Raw genomic sequence first — 25,195 nt, 5'->3', positions numbered from 1 at the left:
ACATTGATACAAAGCAATTTTCAACAAGCAAGTCTGTAGATTGTAAATTTACAGAGCTAGACAATATCTGGTGCTCTGGAAGCTGGAATCTCCTTAAAGTAACCCATGAAAACCTCTCCTTGTTTGGAGGTGGTGGCACTTAACAGTGTCGCTGTAGGGAATTGCCTCCTTTGATTTATAGCTTGAAACAACATGCAAAGAGTCACTCTTTCTGTTTAAGTGTAGAAAAGCAAAATGAGCACGCAGTATCAACATACTTTATAACTTTTATACAACTATTCATTGCTAAAAATATTTATCAAGGTTTTGGAAGACCAAAATTCAGGCCAAATCAGTGCTTAGAGGGGGGTCAGAATAACACTACGACCATCTTGTGGAATGTCTTAACCATAGAGGTGAAGTTCTTTTGGAAAGAATGCATGTGTTTAAATGAAACACCTACTTCTAAAGCTTTTTATCCATGCAGGAGACACTTAAAGATTCAGTGGATCAGAAACAGCAGTTAACTGTGTACCCTAACCTCATTTGGAGGAAACCCTGCACAACAGTCTTACTGTCTTCTTGAAAAGAGATACAAGTATAAATGGCAATCCAAAAAGACTAGATCATAATAATATGCTTGACTCATTCAAAAGGCAAACATTTCTGTTTTCTAATGAACAAAAGCGAGTGTCCTGCTGGTATCCCTTATTTAGTAACATTACCCGTCTATTATAGCTAGTTACCATTGAATCCCAAATTCTCTATTTCAAGGGAAAAGGCTTTAATTTTATTTCTTTTGGCATACTGAAAAACATTTTAAATGGGGGGAAAAACAGCAGACGTGAAATAAGAGCTCTGGTTTAATGATGTCAACAACTTCTGTACAGTTGCGAGGCCCAAAATATTGTGGAAAAATGTTGGAACACATTTTCCATCTAAAAGTAGGGAAGACGTCAATTACAGAACTCCTAAGATGTATTAAACAGATCTCCCTTTCACACAAAGATGTGATCATCTCATCAGCGTGCTTTTTAAAATATATATTCCTAATAAATTAGCACAATACTTAAAAGTTTGTACTGATTCAGGTATTAAGCAGCTACACCTAAATGTTATCAAGAGTAATTTCAGTGACTTTGCTCTAACTGCTAGTGTCATTCAACGGAAATACATTCTTCTGATGATGCCGATGTACAAACCATGAGTATCGTTACATATGTCATGTTCCTTGCTAACTAACACCCTGCCCCCTATTGGGATAAACCCAGAAATACCTAGTGATTATTATTATTATTTTTTTCAGTTAAAGAGATGAATAGAGAATATCAAAGATAACATTTCAAAAACTTCTTTCATTACCGACGTTGCAGGATGAACAAGTCGTAACAGATACCACTTGACTAAATTACCTTTGGGAAAACATTATATAGCATTGTGCATATCTGAAAGAACTTACATAGTCAAGTACTGCATAAAACACTTTGGATCATCCCGTAAAACAATTCAGGGTAAATTATGATCCGCTTTATGATACTGAAATACTCCAGCTAGTAAAGCAAAACTAAGCCAACAGACTTGCTAGCATTATGGTGTCAAATTTTTCACACAAAAAATAATCAGTCTTAAGGGAACGGCATAAAAATAAGGCAAATTATCTCAGGGTGAATCTCAAAACTAAACAAAACAGCTGTCTTAAAAATCGCAGCTTTACTTTGCTTCAGGGAAACTAAAAGCAAAGGAACATAATAAAGTCCAGAACCCTTTCTCCACGGAACTATATTTGGTTACTGTCAAAGACAAGAGACTGGACTAGATGAGCTCTGATCTAATCCAGTACAGCTGTTCTTACGCTCTTATGTACTTTATACATAGCCCTGTCTAATTGTTGCTGTGAACACAGATTATAAGATTTCCCAATACGCAATCTGGACACTGCAGTGAAGTTTCTTGCAGTAATACAGGACTATATTAAAATGCAGGACTATATTAAAAACTCCCAGCAGTGAATTAACTTTCCCAGGATACTACATGATATAAATGAAGGGGAATCTCATCTGAACAGGGAAGTGGGTTACAGAGCTGGTGACAACTTCACTTCCCATCACTGTCCAGGAGCTGTGTGTTGGTTATATTCAAGTCCACACAACTTATTTGAATCACTTTACACCAGTCACATGCTAAACCTAGAAGTGAAATTGGACCTATATCCCATACAGGTCTGTCTTTGATATCCATACGAGTCACTACAGAAGGCTATAGCCCTTAAGCTCTGTCCTTGTGACTAGAAAAAGTCATTTTTACTTATTTACACACTACTAGCTGGGAGTTCTAGTTTTATGGGTAATGAGGTTTACTTAGGGCATTAATTTCAAAGCTGTATATTCAGAAACTGTAATTTTTTCAGTCTGGGGAAATGTTGTTGTGCAGCACAACCAAGCAGAGCACCATGTTAATCTCAAGAAAAATGAAAGATATTCTCTCCTCCCCAGATTGCAGCTTCCTCTTATAAATTTAATTTTCTTTTCTACGGAAGGGTAAAAATACATAAAACTGTGCTGGATATATTAAGGAGCAAGGCTTTGGGTGGAAATGCCTGAACATTGCTTGTTTTTCTTCAGGTTCAATGACTACTGTACTGGGCTCAAAAATCTGCCTGGTGTTTGGGACTTAAACAGGTTCAGCTATTCTTGTTTCCCGTGAATACTAAAAGGCAATAACATCCTTGCCATGTGCTTCAGATCCAGTCCAATGAGTCTGCCACCTATAATGGCTACACTTTCTCTATACTCTCTACATGTGAACAAACACTGAAGAGCTGAGCAAATTCCCCAAAGCAAATTCTTCCAGTCTTCTTGAGCCATCCCGATTCCATTCATTACATTGTTCTTTTTCAAGGATTTATGAATTAAAGTAAACAAAAGCATTAATGCTTGCTTCATTTAAAATGCTCATCTTCGAAACCATTTACTACACAATGTCTTCTCTAATAGGCTGTTATGTAAAGAATTTCTTAGTGCCACTGAGTAAATGATTACTGTGGTTTGGTAGAATTTTGATTTCATTTTTGTTTAATTCTTTGTACAGGAAACAGATATCCATCCACATAGTTACTAACTATAACAATTTTTGTTATTTGTACCTTCTGATTTAGGTTATTTGTTGATAAACAGAGTTATCAAGACCAGCTAATGTACCATCTTCTACTAAGTACTCTGAAACAGTTCTGTTAATTCAGAAAAAAAATAATTTTCATTTCAAGTGTTTAGCATTATGAGTATTTACACGGAAAAAAAATAGACTTTGCATGCAGTAATAGTAAAATAAATCCATGTTTCTCTGTGGGAACTTTTCATATGATAGCCATTCCTAGGGAAAATATATAAAAGCTGACCTATTTTTTCCACAAGGCAGATATTTTTCTCAAAGGAATAATACTGAACACAGCTGTGGAAATATTAGATATTCAGCAACACTATCAAACACAACAAGAATCTTCTAAGTGAATTAAGCAATTATATGTTTAAATGATTAAAATTAGGAAAAAGGATTAAAATTGACTTCATTTTATTTTTTTTTCACAGCAATTTCTCCAAACTCCTGAAAGTGGCCTGTTCTATTACATCTTATCCTCCAGTCTCATGCTTTTTGTTCCTTGAAAATCTTCATAGTTAGAGGAGACGGCCCTTCTGAATATTTCATGGTTCAGAACCTTTTTTAAATGAATATTCTTTGTTAAAGAAAAAAATACATATATATATGGCTTGCTTTCTTCTAATGGAAGATGGTTCTGAACTTCAGTAAAACTCAATTTTGCTGCCAGGGAGAACTCTTCTTCCACTTTTATCAGGAAAGTTTGGCTCTTATAACAGAAGATCAGGAAGCAAGACTTTTTCAATTAGACCAATTATAGTCTACATAAATCATTAAAATCGACTACACTTTCTTGCATATTTCCACAGCTGTACTGTACATTTTTCATTCAGTATTACCTTTAATTTTGAGACTGTCACCCACTTATTTCATTTGTTACCTCTTTTTTTTTTTTTTTTGCATTGGAAAACACACAAAAAATATTCTTTCTTTCTTGATGATGCAGGGATTCAAATAGACCTGTGTTACATACCTTGTGCCCTTATTTTGAAGGCTATTTTGTAATGCCACAAGTGAAAGAAACATCGATTAACTATGTTTTAGCTATGTTTAGAAAGAACAGCCCATGGTTTAAGTGAGGATACATACATCTTTTACCTTAGTTGTAAAACATCTTCTTTAGAAATTGTAATAAAAACAAAGAAACAATAGTATAGTTGCAGCCTGAATCATATGCAGACAAATTACCAAAGATGTAGTTTGCTTGTTTAAAAACCAACAAACAAACCCATGTTATACATTGCTAAGGAATGTACTTTCCAAAGTCAAAGCTATTTAGCACTGCCGACAGCAAACCAAATGGAAATTACCATTTTGTGTAATACAAGTGTTCAAGAAAAAAAATCATAGCCTCTGCTTTACAAATTGTTCTACAAAGAAAAGATCTCATTTTCCATACCACAAGTTAATATGGAATTATGATACATGTTTTTCTTTCAATTTACATAAGCATTTCCACTGAGTGGTAAAAGTAACTTCTGTCATTGCTGAATTTCTACCTACGATAAAAAGCAGTGTAAAACCATCCAGGCAACCAAACATCTTAACTAATGCATTCCTTTATTTTCAACCAAATAGCTTTAAAAATAGAGCATCAAGATATCTGTCCAACAACTCCAACTTCTCTGCTAGTTTCTACAAGGTAGTTTAGCTTAATAGACAAGTTTTTTTCTCTTAAGTTTTCTTTGATTGTTTTGACAACTCTGCTGTAACACCTACCATACCACAGCTCTCCACATGCAGTGGCAAGCAAGACTGAGCCCACACAGGATCTAACAGCCACAGCCTTTTTCAAGGCCTTTGATGTTTTTTTTTTAAATCAAAGTAGCCACTTTTAGGAAAGGCTAGAGAAGACTCACCTTTCTGAGTATCACATACCCACACAGGGAATAATGGCAAGAATGTGTCTGTTACTTAATACATGCAAGCTTTATTTTTTTTTAAATACAGAAGTGCAACTAGTATGAAAAGCTGCAAAACCTAATAATATTTTCATAGAAAATATTAGATCTAGTTATTTTGTTATCACTTATCTTGTTTTCCTAGAAAATATAGATCTAGTTATTAGATCTGTTAGAGTACATCATATATTGCAAGGTTTTCCTCATTTACACATTTAGTTTCTGTATTTGTACCTTTTCTTCTTACCTTTACTTGTGGTTTTCCCCTACAGGTGAAACAGGAAAAGAACGAATGCTAAGTATCAGCAATATATGAGTAGTTAAAGTAACTTTAATTCATTTTTTTAAATGCCAACTTGGAAAAAAACAAACCTACATATTACCTAACACCCATGATTTCATGATTCCATAATTATATGATAAAATAGTCTTAAAACTGTAAGAGCTGTGGTTAACTAGAAATGAAGCACACTCTTTCAGAGGTGTCCCAGCATCTTTAGTGTTAGACCCAACCTTGAAGGACAGCTCCTGCTACTGTGCCAATGGCACACAAATGAGACACTCCTACAGAATTCCCAGGAGCAAAACACACATCTGAGAACACAGGCTAGATTAAGTAATATGGTAGGGCATGCACTCCTTTAGTGAGCTAATAGCCTTTTCTCTATTAGTAATGTTTCTGAAAGCTTTCACTTCAACTATTCCACAATAACAAACTGCGTGTTTCAAAACTTGCAAACAGAGTTTGGAAATCTTCCTAGAAATACTGTTACTTTTTCCAGCTACAGGACGGTATATGCTCAAAGTGCATGCAACCAATTTGCAGACCCATGCTCTTCATTAGACCTAAAAGTGCAAACTGTTGACGGTTACTATGTTATAGATGTCATATTGACTGCTTCCATTTTTGTTTCTATCGTAAACCGTGTGAAAGTCATCTTCAATTGGATCCTTGAATTTCTACAGTAATACACGTTACTTTTGCTGATAAGCAATGAAAAAGAAGAAAGCATGACACCAAACTAAATTACCTTTGCAGTCTGACATACTCTGAATACTTTTTTTTCCCCCCTTCTGGAATACGAAAGACTAGATGGACATGTTTCTTTTTTCTTACAACTACCACAACTACCAACTCAATGGAAATTAATGACAGATATTGCTTTAAAGGCTGTTTTTAGGTTCTGAACAACAGGAATCTATCAAAAGGTTGCATATAAGAAAGCTTTATCATTTACACTTCTATATTATTCATACTGTCAAAGCAGCAGGAAGAATTGAAAAAATCAGCATATCCTTTCTTTGCAGGTGACCAGGTTTTATTTTTTTTAAGCTGTAAAATTTTAACAGTAAATACTTGATATTCTATGAGGAAATGTTGTGCTCAGTCAAGTTTGTGTTCAGAAACTAAAATTCTCCTTATTATCTGAGTGATTCAGTAGTTTGGCACTGATTGCAGAATTTTTCATTTTAACTACTGTTTGATTTTCCATGAAAGCATGTCTGGTGTTTCCAATGTCTGTAAGAAAGATAAGTATCCGTATTCCATAAAAATGTCATCTAACACTATCCAAACTTGTAAGTAGCACCAAAAGCAAGACTAACAATTGACATGTACTGAAACCAAAACTATTTCAAGACCTTCATTCGTCAAGCAGGTTATTTTTCAGGCTGAGCAGATTGCTGATCCAGTTAAGTGCACAAACTTTGTACAGGATCAAGGCGATCAGCATCAAGGTGGGGAGAAGCTAGCTGGGGATTTCTTAAGCTGGGGATTTCTTAAGCTGGCATTCCCACATCAAGAAATTTGTATTAGTCTATAGCCTAAGGTAGAACAAAGTTAACTTGCTCTCCTAGGGCAAGGCAAACTAACTGCAAAGATGAAAAATAAGACTTGCCTCTTCAGGTTACTATTTTGCCTCTCTGATCAGTCATGACTGCCACATTACTGCATGCATACAACACTAAGAATATAAGAAGAAATCTTGTTATCAGTGAATGTCCGCAGCATCTGATAAGTCTAACAATCACGTGGGAGCATGTATGTGCACACCGGACTTTATAGCTCCTCGAACACCACAAGCTATGACTTGACTCTCAGGATTGACATGTTGCTAATAAAGGCCAGACTGTAAAATGAAACAGAGCACTTTGTTGCAGTTTCTAGATCAGCTGCCAAAATAGGTGAAAAAGTACACGCCAATTAACAAGTGAATAAATTCATACATACTAATAAATAAATATTATTATTTAATATATTTACATATAAATACTGAAGAGTCAGGATGAACCACAGAAGCAGAAGAGTACAGTTCTTCTGAACCCAGCTAGTCTGAATGGTGTAGTTCAACTGCAGCCAAAACACAGCTAAACCCAAACTGTGGGACTGCACTCCACATGGGCTGCTTGTGAGCATGAAAGGAATATGTCATCTTATTAAAATGTGATGGGCAGTCTCCAAGACAGATTTTTGCAGTCGATGTTAGATTCATCACTTTATGTAAACCACATTTATAAACAGCGCTAGTCAATGAAAAAGTATTTGTTTTGCCTTACAATAACAAATATATACAAGATCCGCTTAAAAAAAGACTGCAATGTAAGCATAACCCACATATGGCAGCATATGCTTGACTGCTCAAACATATCAAGTACCAGAAACATAGTTAACTTTTGATGAAGAAAATCAAGATAGCATTTTATTTCAATGCTGTGACAAAGTTAAATATGAAATACCATCCAACATTTTTTCATTTGCATATTTCACCATGGTGAAAGGCAGTATTCGGAACCACGGTTTCTTGGATATATTTCTGTCCTTTGACTCAGAAATTAATCTCCACTATTTGTAAACCTAAGTCAGCATTCCAAGGCAAGATAGAACTAATATTCTACCAATTCTTTCACTGCTGGAAGTAAAAATCACTGAAAAGATCCAAAGATTGACCCCAATAAACTTTGATTTATTTAAACATGCAATATACAGGAGAATATACATACAGTTGCTTGCCTTAGATTAGTTTCTATTGGAAAGTCTCTCTCAAAATAAAAGCCCAACACCATGGATTAAATGACTATGACAGACATATTTTTCTGTCAGGCTATTTAAAAAACAAATCTCACTGCTCATGCAACAGCAGGAGCAATAACAGCGCCTCCAGATGTATCACCTCCAATCAATGGCTTTGTAACAACTCCAAGAAAGCATCGTTCCCTCAAAAGCTGCAGCTACATCCTTTGACTAGCCACTACACATTCCACAGAAGTACACTGTAGTCTTGCCCGAAAAAGTGAGAGGACAATTGAACCTAGTACCTAGCATCAAGTCATTCATTTGCACACTCCAGCTTTCATTCAGAACTCTACAATTCTCCTGCTGTGCTGGCTCATGTAGTGCCATCGGGTCCAAAATTAAAGTATATTGGAAACAGGGATCCTGGAGAGGAATTCTGCAAGAGTAGTTAGTTTTTGTAAATTGGAAATATGCTGCAAATGTTTAAAAGAACTGGCTCATAAATTAGATTGAAAACCACTGGTCCATTTTATTTTTTAGTACTGCTATTAACAGCCAACGTCTAAAGGTCAGAATTTGGCAGTCAAGTGACCTAAAAAGGTGACTTTGGGGTATTTTGTTTTAGAATGCAATTGTATTCATAATGAAAATATGAAACCTGTGTTTTGAAGTACTAAACAGGGTTATTACAAGAACAGTATGTCAATGGAAGCAATAATTGTTTCTATCATATTGATATGATAAATGGTACAAAATGAATAAATAATCCATTATAACATCGCATGGTGACATTTCTCCCAGATGCTACTACTGTTCGTGTCAGCTTCATAAGTATGGCTATGACTGACTTTATAGACATCGGAATGTGTTTCTATCATGAAAATCAACCAAAAAGAGAAAAGTTTTTAAAATATCTAGCCAAAACTGGGATGTTGCTAAGCACCAGGAACATGGAGCATTGCTGCAAACAATTTCAGTTGATTCAACACCTTAATATTGAAATAAGTGAAAAAGAAGAAACCAGTACATTCATATCACAATCCTCAGACTCTCCTCTCTTCTATTAAAGAGCCAAGAAAATGTTGGAGGTTTTTTTAGATAGCAATTTAATACAAATTTGCTCAAGTAAATGCATCCAAACCAACCTATTCAAAACACAGGGGTGTTTGCTTAGGAAGCTTTGGTTTCTAAATACAGGCAAGGCAGTGCAGATATATGCAATTTGAGATTTCAAAAGAGTTTAAGATTATCTCTCAGATTTTTATGTGGGAATACGATTGCTCTTGAAACTGTAATTTCATTCTTTGGGAACTGTGATAGGGAGAATGGTTCTCATCATTCATCTACTGGAACTGGAGCACATGGAAAAACAATGCAGGAGGTAACACAAACCTTATCTGGTTTGATATGACACACCAAATTTTTAATTTTGGGCATAGTATCTTTTTCTTCCTTAAGAAAATAATGGTAGACAAATTAACTAACACGTGACTTCAACTGTCATTTTGCAATCACCACCACATTACGCATAGATTAAAATTCCAACCTATTTTTTTCTGCAGCAAGATCAGAGTTTTAACCCTGAAAGGAACTAATTAAAGAAATAGATGTGTCAGATGTGCACGAAATCGGGTAGATATAACGTACTGTAAATTTAAAGCCACAAACTCTGAAACTTCTGCTTTAGGTAAACTCAGTCATACAGTTCTGAAGGAGGCAGAAGTAGGCAGCCTACTCAAGGTAAACACCAAGTAAACCAGTTTCTCTGCGTTGTGCCGGGTGTATACAACAATATAAGTCACTGCAAATTCTCAGAGAGTTTGTCTTAAGCTCACGGCTTCACTCCTTATCACAGAATATTGCAAATACCGCCTCTGTTTTAAAACAAAGATATGCTTAATTTCTCAAATACAACAGAAGTTCGCTGTATTGAGTAATAAAACCCGATCTGTATTTTATGTGCTTGAACCATACCCCCTAGTCAGACAATAATCTACTGAAAGCAAGGACAGTATTTATACAGCACTACACAACAAAGTACTAACTTTGTAACTTTAGAAAGGTTTGGTTACAGGCGGATCACTCACTACAGGCTATTGGTTTACCCTGCCACTGGCTAAAGTTTATACTTTTATTAGTGGCATACTTTTTGAAGAATAACAACTACCGAAATCATAAATAAGAAGTGTGATTCCATAGAAGGAATGACCTGAAATGGACCTCACTGTACTTCCAGTGGCCTGATGTCAACTATTATTAAACTACAGGTTTTACAAAGTCTTCCACTAGACGTCTAGAGTTAAGCCAGAAGTTTTGGCTGTCATACAGGCAGTGATGAAAAACATATGAGTGGTAACAAGTCGTCTTAATATCGTTCTTCAGTACTAAGATGGGCTAATCTGAAGCAGCAGTTTACTCGGGTGTCACCCAGGGTGCCAGGAGGATCAAGAAGTTTGGAAGTGGAATTTTTCTTTATACCTACTTGCCACTTCACAGCATTCAGCCTAACTTCCTTTCTCTCCCTTTTTAAAAATGAAATAACTGGACAAAAAGATCTCAGGTGGATTATCACAGTGCTTCTGGAAGAACTATCAAACTTGCAAGGTATGTCCAGATTGAATACCTATTATATTTAAATAGCAATAAAGAATTAAGGAAGAGGTTGTCAGTCACTATGTGCAGATTAGTAACATCAGGTAATCTGGAGTTAGATCTACCACTTTTTAATGAAACATTTGAAAAAATACTTTGCAGCTGAAATAATTCTGATTACTACATCTAGGCTGCAAAGCTAAAAAGGGCTACAGTGAACTGATTAACTCTTAAAGAAATACTTGTCATACCTTAACAACTACCAAGAAACATTTTTCCTCAATTCTTACTATTTATGAAAATTTGTTACATTTATAATAGTTGCTATATTTACAACATAGTGTTAACTTTTGTAATTAGGTATTCAAGGAGGGCTTTTTAAAGTAGGTAACAGCAAAGTAATTGAAAATGACATATGAAAGTGATAAGCTTCTTGAAATGGAAATAACCTAAAAATGCTCTTAGATCATGGTCAGTAATACAAGTCAAGTAACGTTTTCTATGAAAATAAAATATTTCCAAAACATATCTTAGTTTATAAACAAGCTATTCACTATTATATGACATAGTTTCAATATTGGACTATTTCTCAAGAAACAATAAATTTTCAGTAATCTAACTAACCAAAACATTACCTCCTGGTTTTAATTAAGCAACTTAAAAAAAATCAGTGGAGAGTAGACAAAGAGTTAAACAGAAACACATTTATTCTGGAATGGGACAATGACTAATAGAACCAGAACTATTTTTAAATATAGCTTTCAAAACAGCTATGGTCTTGCCTTTCTTTGGACAAAATCTGTGCACAGTGCAATGATTTGTGTTATTAATGAACACGGGGATTTTTCTCTGCCTCTGAAAAGACCACCAGTGTATCGCTTAAACATTTCCTTTTCAGAAACAATGCCACAGGAAATTTGCCTCCCTACACCGCCAGAAGTAATTTCTAAATATAATTCTTAGACTTTTTAAGTCTTAGATCCTTACCTATTAACTCCTTCAGTGTTGCAACTGGTAAGACAACAAATGCAACATACTGCAGTACTGCCAAGGAATCCAGACTTTTTTTTTTTTTTTCATGCAGACATCCCATACTAGCAACATAACTTCTGTCCCCATAAAGAGTGTTTTTCCTTCCATAATTCATGTTTAGAATTTTCATGTCACTGAACTGTTGCCCACTTATGTGGGAATTTCCCACATACTCTGTAAATAGTTTTAATGACATTCACATACTATGAAATCACCTGCATTTTGTCAGTTCTAAATAACAAATATTATCCGAAATTAACAGCAGAAAGTTTGTATCTTCCACATGCTATTTGGCATTCTGTGTTTTGGTAAAGATAATCATGCTGGTGAAGATAAATATGTCCCAAGCAATAATCACAGCATTTTTAGGATTGTTACACACTCAGAGAAACAAAGTCAGCCTCACAGCATCTCTACATGTAAAGTGCACTCTCCAGATTCAGTTACCTCACTTGGGGTGCCTTGAGTTCCAGTGAAAAGGTGGCAGTTATTCAGAAGTTTTTTATACTGAAGGAAAGGAGGATTGCTACAAAAATGCAATCTTGTGAGCTCTCCCTGAATGCATTTGTCTAAACAAGAGTCATCCTTTCAGGTTATTATTCAATAAAACACCTGAGCCTGTCTAGCAGCTTGCCTACATCAAAAATGACTGTCACAATCTCTTATCCTTCTGTCTTCCTGTTTAGCATTCCTTCCCCCTAAGCCAAGCTGTTCCCACCCATTCCTTTGCACTGGCTCTGATACCAGACTGATTTAGCTTGTTCACCTGGAAAGAATGTGTGTTTTTTTTTTTCTTGTTCACATCAGTTTTCTGCTGGTTTAGTGAGTTCAATCAGCTCAGTGAGCAGCCAGAATGGAAGAGCTGGTCTGAGAATAAAATATTTGTTTTGGAGCTGAACCAGCCTGAAGTGGCAGCAGCGAGCCATTAGTACTGTTGTACTCATGAACTATGTTTTCTGAAACAACTGGTTAAATATTTAATTAATTTATCATGGTAAAATAATTAAAGTATTTAAAGAAAGGTCCTAACAAACTTGAATTTTAGACTTTCATTTTTTAACTTCTCTTATTCTTGAAGCTTAAGCATGCAGAAATTTTGTACAAGTGCTTTGAGATGAGCTACAGTCAGAGCATTTCTACAGAGACCAATCAACAGCTATTTACTGGGAAATTCAAATACTCAGCCAGGAAAAAAACATAAAACCTCCATAAAGCCACATGCAGTTCTTTGGCCAATGCAATGCTGGAGTCAAACTTGGTTGCTGCTGCTAGCTACAAAGTCAGTAAGTAGTAGGAATCTCCTAATGGCAAAAAGGGAAGATGAAGCAAAGCATTTTTCTCTTTCCTAAAAAAAATGTATCATAACTCAGGCTTTGTTCTATAGAGAGACTTGTTCTCCCAAAATTTAACTTACACAAATAATACATTTCATCAATGGCATATTGCAACACTTTTGTAGAGGTGTTTTACTTTTGTAGAGGTGTTTGTGAGCAACAGCTATTTTTTAAAGGTGATATTGGCCACTGCTCCAGTTGCAGCCTCAACCTTTTCATAGTTTGAAAACATGGGAACTGTTTTGAACATCTGAAAGGAAAGATGCAATCCATTTGCTACAGGTGCAAGCATGGAAACAGATGCAACAGAAACCACGTCAATGGTTTCACAAGGCAACTTCCCAGGCACCATAGCCGGACAAGCATTCCAGGAATGTATGTGAAATATTATTGTTTAGGTACTATAAAACTACGCATCTAGTGCCTATCACAATTGGAAGTCAGCAGGGACTTAGCAACTAGATGTCCCATGACAAGATGTACACTCCGAAGCTTGATATCTTACGTACACAAACTGTACAACACTGAATACAGGTCAGTCAATTCGGAGCTAAACGGCCAGGGGAACACCAGCTTAACTGCCTACCTTGGAAAACCCAGCCACTAAAGCACTTGTCCAAGAACAAGAAGAACTCAGAAATCTGAAAGGCTTCAAACTCCTCATCTCTTCAACATTTCATATGACAAAAGTGTTGGAAATTTTGATGGTTTTGCTGAGGCTGAAATACAAGATTGATAGGAACAAAGAATCAAAAGGTGTACAGCCAAACAAGGCTGCGGTTCTCTCCAAACGAACAAATGTAGGTTCCACATCTTGATCTCCACACCATTTATTTTTGTTGACACTTCCAAGAAAACACATTGCATAGGATTGCAAGTACAGCTATAGAATTCTTTCTAGGAGCATTGAAACAGAATAGTACTTTGAACACATAGAAGAATACATGGAAAAATAGATGTGAATGTTCTTCTAAGAGGCTGCTAAATCAGTAAATGAATCCATACTCAAGTGAGCACACAACTGCAAGACTACAATAGATATTAAATTCAGAGTCATGTGTTGCATACCTGAAAGATACAACGTGTATGGTGCTTCTGCTTTCAGACAGGTAAAGAGGTTACTTTCTTCTCTTTGAAATGGCAAATTTCATGGAATCTAAATACTATTAGGTTTTATCATTTTATATACCCTGAAACGTAGACAATTACACTAGTAGAATGTATGCAATACACAGCATTTTGATGTACTTAAGAACCCTATATAAGAAACATCAAAATCATGTTGGAAAAAAAATAACACAATAAAATCCCCCGAACTCTGTATAAGCCAAGTCAACACGCTTGTACAAACCAGTGCACTCCTTTTCCTGTGATTGAGAACCAATGACAAAAGGTCTACATAAAGATTTCAGCTATAAACAGATCAACAAGTGTATCATTAGGTGATCAAACAAGAATTGACATCCGCTTAGCATTTCCCTAAAGAGATCTGTGATAGTCTAAACAGATAGTTTTATAAACAGGATATGCATAATAAAATTTACAATAGCCTCTCTTGGTTTGCACAGCTTACAGTAACATCCAAACGCTTCCTGAATTGGGCTTTAGAAGAGAGAAGTGTAGAGCTGTGAGCTGAATTTACACTTTTTTTTTTTTTAATTTTAATGATAGTTGGCTTGTGAAAAAAGCACTTTACTCACCCTTTACAATAATCTCTAAAAATACTCCAAGAGAAATCTTAGAGGAGCAATTAATTCATCAGTTTCTACTTGCTAACAGTTGACTAACTCTCATCTTAGTGAATCCCCATATGAAAGAGACTGAAAACATTCAGGCAAGCACAGCTAATGAACGATTTCAGGTTGACACTAATTACTTCTTTTATAAACACTACTCTAAAATCACCAATTAAAGAGCAGCAGCCAGTATCTCCAACAAGAGAGAGGCCTTTTTGACCAGACATTCCCCACCAGTACCATCTGGCAGAATTCCTGTGACCTGATGAGATCCCTCATTTCTGGTACCTACCTTGCTCACAGGGTTTCTTACATGCTCGAAAGCAATTTCTAACCGAAATGTCATATATGCATAGCTAATAAAATTACTTTTTGTAACTTCAAGATGACAATGCACGGCTGCCTTATTTAGACCAAGTTCCCTGAGGCACACAGTCTAGTTCATGAGATCATACTGCCAACCACCTTCTCAGCAACATTTATACACAGAGTTAAAAAACAGTGGAAAAGGGGAGTGGAATCCTCAAACCCCAACCCACATCATTAGGATTTGCAGTACAAAGACAGAATTTAGTCTATAGTGGCTTCAGTGTTGGTATGTTTTTTCAAAAGTGGAGAGAAGCTAATTGCTCATACCTGATGCTTTATCTCCTTGTAGCATTGGATGTCCTGGCCATAACGTTTTAGTTACTTGCTTTTAGAACCTATATGAATTCAATAATTACAGCCTTCTCTCAGAGAGCTGCAAAACATTCAGTGGCAATTCTTATTGCCTCTGTTTACTTTGCAGTCTAGTTTTACAGGAAAATTTGGTCAATAAAATAATTGAAAAACAGAACATGTATAAAATATCCAAAGGCTTTGAACTATGGATCATCATCACTCAGGTAACACAGTGTACTGTAGTTAAGGACAAGACAATTTAGTGTCCTGTTTTTCCCAGAGGGGGCTAAAAGTAACTTGGTAAAAGTATATTTCAGAGAATCTGAATGAAACTGAATGAACAGTCAGAATAGGAAAGAGTTTGCCATATTTTTCAAAGACAAATCTACTTTTGAAGCCCTTGGTAGACTGTGTATTCCTCTCAAGAACATCAGAAAAAAATACCTGTAGCTACCTGACATGGGTTTTTCTGCTTTGGACGTGCCCTAAATGATCCAACATTTTTGTGTCTTCCAAACTGAATAGATAAAAAAAAGCTAGATAAAAGCAATGCACATATGCCAACATACTCCATTACAATATTTTAATTAAGAATTAATAAAAGAAATCCATCTGCTACAACACTACAGTCCATTCTTTTAAAATCCTTGATTAAACAGCATTTTGCTTCAGAGGCCAAAGTAAATGATGAAATTATTTTTTAAACTCAACTAAAAGAGCTTCGACATAACACTAATTTCTAATGGATTTCACTTAATTTTGGTATTTTCTTGTAATATATTTTTTTTATATTTCAATATTTTCATACTTTTATATTTTAAATATTCTTTAACCTTCATATACTAATTAAACTCTAATGTTCATAACAGACCATTTTTCAGGTAAGTGAAGACACTTTTGTGAAGACAATACTTTTGTTTGCTTTTTCACATGCACTGATTCTTGTATTTAGGGTTTTTCATTTGTTTGTTTACTTTCCCATTCAAGGTTGACTATCCTGATTAAGAAGACATGAAAGAGTACACGCTTCTTCTTTTCTTGGCACTGTGCTCTGCTAAATCTCTCACTGGTCCTTCATATTTTACACTAAAGAACATGATGCTTCAAGACATGGAAGAAGAGGAAGAAGATGACGATGATGACAATTCTCTGTTTCCAACCACTGAACCCATTATACCACTAATTCCTTTTGATCTATTCCCAACATGCCCCTTTGGATGCCAGTGCTACGTGAGAGTTGTCCATTGCTCTGATCTAGGTAAGAATTAATTAGTGCCTGCTGTCCATTGGGTTCTCCTTTGGAGAAGAAGTTTCTCCTTTTGAAGGACAAGTTCTATAGCTCCAGTTCTACGGCACACCTTCACATGCTCCTACCCTAGTCATTTCCAAAAAAAAAGCTTACACTATTTTTCCAATCAGGTTTGCAAACAACATCAGCTGCACCAAGCACTTTTTAGAGAATAAGTGTTTCCCAGACTTAATGTGTATCAGTTCAGAAAATTAATAAACTGCTATAGCCACCTTCCAATAGCAATGACTTCTATTGATAACAGCATAGCATGGAAAGGTATTTAGAAAATCTAACTAGTAACTGTAAAACATCTAACTCAATTCTTGTCTTTGTTAATAGGCACATATAACCTGCACAGCTTTTTATCCACTAAGAGAGCAATCTCAGAATGTGAAGATGTTAATATATTAACATTTTTATTGTACTGTCTGCTTCTTCTTTTGCTTCCATGATGTTACATCCAGAGGAGCACAAAAAAAAATTCCTGCATCTTCTGTTTGCATTAGACAAGCTCTTAATTAGTCCCCTCTCTCAGAAAAGACTACTGCTACAGTACTTCACTCACAATTACAAAGCAATGGGTCAAATAACAAGAAAGGACAGCAAAGGAAAAAGAGGTCATAAATAAAACACAATTGAGTTATAAAGCAAATAGACAAATGGGATACAAACTATTTGCTTAGCTTAACTCCCATTACAACTGCACATCACTGGTAACATCATTTTAAACAAAGGCAAAGCTGCTACTGTTAACTCATTCCTAAATGTTCAAAATCCCTAAGTATGAATCCATTATTGATTGCTCCAATTATAATTAGTTTTCACTGAAATTTTCCAATGATTCAGGGTAGTCAAAGGACCATGCTCCTGCCACTAGCACAGTTGCAATGACATTTATTCCTGTTACAGCTCTGCCACCATCCTAAAATTAATTCTAGACTCCTCATATCTTGGAAACATATACGTCAATATATGCTTTTTTTTAATTATTTTTTTTAAAAGATGCCATTATTAAGGAATCAAAATATCAAGTTACCATCCCTTGGTATTCTCCTCTGCTGAGTCAGGACCTCAGATGGCATGAACTGAAGTGGTTTTGTAACTGAGCAGTAAATGTGACTGGGGAATTTGTACAACCGGTAATCGAGTACTGGAAGCTGGAAGCCTATAGTTTGGCCTCTTCTACCAAGAACACATTTCTCAGCCCTGATGTTAACTGTGTGGCTATTTAAGCAACTGTGCCAGTACAACAGATGCTGAAGGCAGAGAGGAGCATCCAAAGGCAGAGCAGAGATCGCTTAAAGCTACAGCAACAGCCCTGTTTCCAAAGGGCCAGCAACTACAGCTTATCAGAGGACTGCTTTCTCCAGGGACTTCACCAGTTTCCGTGCAGAACAAGCTGTGCTCTGAAGCTGCTTATTTCCCAGATGCAAGAAGCATGTAATGAGCACCCCATGTAAGCTTTTAATGGCTAGGAGTAGAAGAAATTATCCACACATTGTTGTCATCTGTTCCTACATAATTAGTTCCTCTCAGTATCAAAGTATTCCTTTCTATCTTGTGCTTTATGGCTGCATTTTCTTTCCCATCCTAGTTATCAACAATCTTACTGTGTTTTTCCATTTAGTAAATTCCTTTGGACATCTACATAGACCTGACCTGTTTCTGTTTCTCTCGCACACTTACCCAGGTTTGACATCGATACCTCGCAACATTCCACCGGATACGCGTATGATTGACCTTCAGAACAACAAAATTAAAGAGGTCAAGGAAAATGATCTCCAGGGACTTGTATCACTTTACGTAAGCTTGCTATTTTCCAATTTTGAAATCTTATTTAGCAATTTGAAATATCTTGATACTTTTAAAATATAAATGGTATTTTTCTTCCCCAACAGTACCCATAAAAACACAGTCTGATGTCTGCATATTTGGCTGCTCACACATAGTAAGAAGCAGATTACTTTGATCTGTAAGAATTATGTTAAAAATCCAGAAAATGTACCAGGTGTATCTTATCCAAAAGATCCTCCAGATTTATTCAATCCTAAGCACGCACAAGAACACTCCTTGCATTTTAAAGGCCATAAGGCAAGTGCTCCTTTTAATCTGCTTAGCTGTAAAATAGTAAAAAGAACAGGGGAGAAACAGGACTGTGTTTTCTTAGGGTATTTTCAAAAGCACACAGCATACAATAAATAGGTACACCACTGACACCACGGTTAAAAATACAATTGACCTGAACAGAAAATGTACCAGCAATGAATTACTGAAAAAGTAATGTGCTTTACTACAGTTTTTTAACGTGCTCAAGCAGAGATACACAGACAGACTTGGAAATAAGTAGCAATGGCGACTGATAAATCTAGAGTTGCAATACACAATCGTTCCTTTTTAGAAAGAGAAAAAAAGAGTCTCAGAGGCCCAGAAAGGGAGGTTAAATCTGGTTTGGAACACAGTTTCCACAAGATGTCACTCTAGATCCAGAACCAATAAATTCTGACAAATTTCAAAATTTTCATTGTAAAAATGAAAAAAATTGTACCACAAATTATAGAATATTAAAGAATTCTATTCCACATTAGAAAGACATGAAATACATGTTAAATCAATGTAAAACCAATCCCTTTTAACTCTATTTGGCTTCTGAGCAAGAACAGAAAATTTACTGGATCTAAGCATTTATGAATTAGCTTTTTAATTATTATGGGTTAAACTAGGATATAAAAAGCAGGAATCATATAAATTCGTCATTTGCAACAAAGTATTTCCAGTTCCCCTTAAGTGTCTCACGTTTGGATGAACAGGGTAAACAACTCAACGGGGCTTATTTTCAGTATGAAAGTTCTAGTAGACATTAAACCTCCAAGGACTGAGCAAGTCACTAGAATACATCAGGAATCACCACATTGTATATTAGTCACCATGTAATTATGGGATAACTGAAAACTCAGAGCTGTTTCGATTTTTCTCATCAGTTACCTTGTGATTATGTGGCAAGACCCAACAGAATTTTCACAAAAACTAAGTTCTCTTCATACTACTTGTCTGAGCACTAGTATCCTTGGCAAAGCCACACATGGCAGTGTGGATTAGGAAGGAAGCATTTCCAGTTTATTTCCTTAAGCTATCTTCATTATTACAGGGAAAAAGTTTAATTCTGCCCTGCTCTATTTTTTTTTTCACAACTCCAGTGAAAAGATGAATTGCTAACAGCTCAAAGACGCGAAAAAGGAATGAAAATTAGTAGTTGATACAGTCTGTCTGTACAAAAATAGAGATGTGATCTGACATACAAAATAATTTGATGTAAGTCATGATTTTTTGGATGTGCTTACTCATTACACGATCTCTGATAATGAGATTATCACTCACTAGCAGTTTATGCAAAAGCACTTAGTAACAAAGAATAATTTGTCCAAAAAAATAATTTGTCCAAAAATAATTTGTCCAAAAAAGAACTGGTGTACTGTAGAGTCAAGAGAGATGCTCAAATTCACGAGCTGAAAAATTATGGCAAATATGATATATGTTCATGGATTTCTATCAGTTGTATACAGACATTAACTTTTAAGAAAATCAGATTTAAAAAACTACTTTTATGACAGCATAATTATGTTGCAAAATAAAAATCAAGTTCTGAATCTTGAGAATTTGTCTGCATTAAAATACAATGAAAGAATATAACCCTAGTCCAACATCACAAAAGATACAAAGAAAAACATCTTGTTTTACTAATTCTTTCCACTACCATTGGCAGGGTACCTTGTCAGGTCTGACTATTTGATCTCTACCTTCTAGTTAATGTCCCAGCTTCAGGGTTCTTTTTTGTTCTTCACAATGATGTGAAATGCCAAATAATAAAGTTTTGTTTTAACAAACAAAAAAAAAAGGGGGGAGGGGAGACAGATACATTTAGTAAACATGTTTCAGTGCCAGAGTTTGGTATTTTAGAAAAATATTTAATTGTTAAATTACATATGAAATTCAAGTTTGCATCATGATAACGTACTTGTATAGAGAAATTTTCTTTGTATTGCTATTCCCATATGTCATAGGCACTGGCTTTGAACAACAATAAAATATCCAAGATCCATCCAAAAGCCTTTCAACCGACAAAGAAGTTGCGACGACTGTATTTATCTCATAACCAGCTAACTGAGATCCCAACAAACCTACCAACAACTTTAGCAGAGCTCAGGATTCATGCTAATAAGGTTAAGAAAATCCACAAGGATGCATTTAAAGGAATGAAGTCTTTACATGTTTTGGGTAAGCCTAAATAGAAAACTTTCTTATCAAGAAATTAAGATACTATATACAATTTTCATTCAATCATTTCCCCAATGGGGAATTGCCTCTTAAAGAGATCTCTATGCTATAGAAACCATAATTCACCATTTAAATTCCACTTGAAGGTGCTAGGTAGGTAAAGTTTCTGGGAACCCTCCAAGTCTAGTTAGACAGCCTTTATTCACTGAAAGCTGTCACTACCATCCTCCAGAACAGGTAATCAAAGTTAAACATCAATATGTTTTTAAAACACTAGTGTTAGTAAATAAAAGGCAACCAGTTATTTATGACCTAGTTTAACATACACAAAATTCCTATGCCATAAATACGTTATTTTTTCTCCCCCTTCGACAGAAATGAGTGCAAATCCTCTTAACAATGAAGGAATAGAGCCAGGGGCTTTTGAAGGAGTAAATATCTACCACATAAGGATTGCAGAAGCTAAATTAACTTCAATTCCTAAAGGTAAGCTTTGTTTTACCTTTTCTATTTTACCTATGCTAGTTTAGTCTTACATAAAATGCTTTCACATCTATAGGATTGTTAAAAACTTCATACATTGTTTTCTATTGTTCATCCCCTCCAAACCACCTCCTGTCCTCATTTTGCTTCCTGTACATGGCACCCAGTCCTGCACCCCGTGGCACGCACACATGGAGATGCTCTCCTGGCCCCTCTCCTGCCCCCTCCTTCTGGCAGGCAGTCTGGTCCATCATCCAGAGGCTTTTCTCACTAGAAAGATGTGAAAAAAACGATAGGCAGCACCCACTTTTGGTCTTTCACACCAACTTCTCAAAACTCTTTACAGAGAACGGATAAAACCTGACACTTGGCCTGGGTCATAAGGGATACAGAATTCCCACTTCCTTTATGCATTTAATCAAAACCCAAACCTTCACTTTTGAATGTTTCAAGTGACTTTCTAGCTCTGCAATATAGCCAGCCCAACAGCAACTTCATGCAGAAACCAGAAGTAAAACCACAGCATTTTGTCAGTCTTTTGGTGTGTTTTTCTAAGTGAAATTTATTATTAACTTTTTAATTAAATCCCGTGTAACATACTACAAAATTAAATCACTCTTCCATGTAGAACAATTAATTTCTTGATCCGGAGTATTAATAAACTAAAACTCTGCATAAGAAAAGTAGATGTCTTTATTTAAAAAAAAAAACAAAAAGCTGCCTGAAGGAAGTCAGTACAACACTCTACATGCCTTTTCTGTAGGTCAACGCAGTGTGCAACCAATTTCTCATGATTTTGCACTGCTCAAAACAGCTAGGTAACAGAAAAGGGGAGGGAAATAAGCATAATACCTTATATTACATCATCCTACTTACAGGGAAAGTAAATGCTAGCCCCTAAAATATTTATTTCCGGATCATTCAGATAAAGAACTTGTTTCTTACTAAATTTAGTCTCTTCTTCAAGAAAGATCAGATCTAAAACACATCAGTATAGAAAAATGCTAAAACAAACAAATAAAAATCTCACTCCAATTCTTAAGATAGTTTTAGGATCAGAAACTACCTGGCTGCTTATGGTAACACTCCCAAACCGAAAAAAAAGAAAGAAAGAAAAAAAAAGACTTTTTCCATTATCATCATAATAGCATCTCTTGTCACTTTGTCACTTATCAGAAGGAAACATATTCATAGAACAATAGAGATTTTCGTTTTGTTAAGGAGAGACATCCTCTAAGGAAATAAAGCACGAGCTCCAACCTGTGGGCTCAAACAGTAGCATCTTAAACCAGCAGGGATTCATGATGAGGACATTCTACACAAATGCAAACAAAGTACAGGTGGGGAATCTTCCCTCTTGATTCTAACTCAGGCACAAGCAGCACCCTGTGGAACTGTAAATGGGAATGTAAATTGGGGGAAAAAACAAACAAACCAACATGAAAGCATGTCAACCAGCATAAAGACAGGCTGTCAAACACAGCCCTTTTCTTCAGTATTCCCGTCTCAGCTAGGGCTGCAACAAGCAGCAGTGGGAGCGGTGCTCTCCTCAGCCATACTAGGACCCGAAAGAGGCGGTTTGTCTTGCTTGGTGTCAGGGAGCCATCAAGACAAATGCTAGTAAAACTGAGGGTAAGATCAGCAAATGGAAACGTCACTGCCTTCCTCTGCCCTCACTAACAGGATTTGGCATAGAACATTTCCTGTCTTCTGGCCCATTCACAGAGCACACAACCAGCAGTTCTGAACTGGGACTACTTGGCTCCACGTGAGAAAACGGTTTGCATACCAGCATGGAAAAGAACATAGCAGATACCTCACTCAGACAAGTCCAAAAGCTTTCCCCACAGATCAGCTGTTGAGAGCTATAACGGAGCAATTGCTACCTCCCTTGGAAGAAAACACACCCCTACAGAAAAAAAATAAAAATCACAGGTTCCACAGGAGTAGGAATTTGACTACCAATTGTTAAATAATTGCACATAACAGCCAACTGACAAGTTTGAAAATCTGAATATTAGCATAGACACTTTTTTTTTCTTTTTTGAAAAGTTTTTATTTTAAACAAAGTGATATGGACTTTTTTGTTAAGTACCATGCCTATACCCAATACCCATTCCTTCGATTGAGACAATCCCCCCACGACTCTTCACCCAACTCCACACAAATGAAAGGAATGTTGGGAACGTAATTAATTCAAAACAAAACCAAACAAAAAACCTGATAAATAAATGGTTTGATTTTTCTCATGCTGAGCATTTTTCCCCATCAGAATTACCTTCAAGCCTGCTAGAACTGCACTTAGATGACAATAAGATCACAGCAGTTGAAGTTGAAGATTTTAACCGGTACAAAGACCTTCAAAGGTAAAATTCTCCTGCAGAATGATTTTATTTGATAAAATGCCCAACCTGGCAGGACCTCTTATTCAGTACTTCTCTTGCAAATAGGAGAAAAGAGAATTCAAAGGTGTAAATGTTTTAATATGAACAGCCATAAATGAGACCAAACCTTAAATGTACATATACAAACTATATAAAGAAACATCGGCCGTGTTATTACATCTTACTTGGAATTCTGAGTAGACGTGTATGTTAGTAACAGCATCTGATTCCAAAATGCAATCAGCAAATTCTTGCCTTGCGGTGTCTGAAGCAACATATCATGTTTGTTATATAGTATATCATAGTGTGCTGGTAGTAACATGCCACAGCTATGTACTGCATGCACACTCAGAGTACATGAGCCTTTGTGGCCACAATATTTATCAGCAGTGTTTAGTATTTTTTCTAGCCTGTTCCCTACCAGGCCCAGGCTTTTAAACTCTTTTTTCACTCATCTCACAACCCCCCCAAAAAACATGGCATACAGCAACACCAACTGATTAACCTTTTAGGAACGGAATGCCTTTCTTGCCACTAACTTCATAGGATTTAAGAGCCGTAATAGCTTTTTAACCCCAGAGAAGGCCTAAGTGAATTGGAAAGAGACACTCCACACACATCCCAAAGAAAAATACAAAAGGATGGCATGAAAAGGGAAATTCGAGTCTTGTGTATGCAAATACCTGGGAAAACTGGCAAATTATAAGAGAAATAAACTCCGTTCCTGAAAATTAGCTTGGGAGAAACAAAGGAGTTGGTAAAGGAAACAACTTGATAGCTGTTTCCACATGTGATGGGGTTGAATGAAAATAAATGTTTCTGAGGAATGAATCGTGGATGTAGGACAAAAGAAGGAAGTTCTATCTCTACAGCTCAGTTAAGTACTCTGAAAATATGGCTGCACAGCACTGCATTTTCGATTTGGTAATAGAAAGAAATACCAAAAAACTACCAAATGGCTTTTGAATATCACCTTCAGTTTCTGAAGAAATTAAGACAGAAAGGAGAAAAAGGGGACTGCAGGATGAGTAGTGACAGCAGCTCCATCTGGCCTAAGCCTCCACCTTCTGAATCACCTTCCTAGCAACACAGGCAGAAGGCTTACACCAAAAAATCTAATTAAAGCCTGATTAAGAAAAACATGGAAGTAGGACAGAGGATAGTCCTGCTTTATAATATTTATTATATTTATATATTTTATATATTTATTATATATTATATATTATATTATATTATATTATAATATAATATATTAATATATTATAATATATATTATATTATATATAATACATCATATTATATATAATATATATAATATAATATAACATAATATATATTATATATATATTATATATTTATTAT

The 25,195-nt window shown here is 35.7% G+C and overlaps 2 protein-coding genes across 5 annotated transcripts in view; one reads left to right on the top strand and one right to left on the bottom strand.

The window, feature by feature from the left end:
• Nucleotides 1-25,195, bottom strand: part of CENPP (centromere protein P) — a 142,331-nt gene that overhangs the window by 48,128 nt on the left and 69,008 nt on the right. The gene's annotated exons all lie outside the window — the stretch shown is intronic.
• Nucleotides 10,328-25,195, top strand: part of ASPN (asporin) — a 22,794-nt gene continuing 7,926 nt past the window's right edge. Inside the window, exons 1-6 of the mRNA XM_035337390.1 lie at nt 10,328-10,650; nt 16,391-16,661; nt 18,385-18,497; nt 20,753-20,966; nt 21,342-21,452; nt 23,722-23,815. Of these exons, the coding sequence (XP_035193281.1) occupies nt 16,415-16,661; nt 18,385-18,497; nt 20,753-20,966; nt 21,342-21,452; nt 23,722-23,815 (779 nt within the window). The 5' untranslated portion in view covers nt 10,328-10,650; nt 16,391-16,414. The remainder of the gene's footprint in view (nt 10,651-16,390; nt 16,662-18,384; nt 18,498-20,752; nt 20,967-21,341; nt 21,453-23,721; nt 23,816-25,195) is intronic.

This window comes from Oxyura jamaicensis, chromosome 12 (genome assembly GCF_011077185.1).
Source record: "Oxyura jamaicensis isolate SHBP4307 breed ruddy duck chromosome 12, BPBGC_Ojam_1.0, whole genome shotgun sequence".
Classification (NCBI taxonomy): domain Eukaryota; kingdom Metazoa; phylum Chordata; class Aves; order Anseriformes; family Anatidae; genus Oxyura; species Oxyura jamaicensis.
This window is presented reverse-complemented; position numbering and strand designations above follow the sequence as displayed.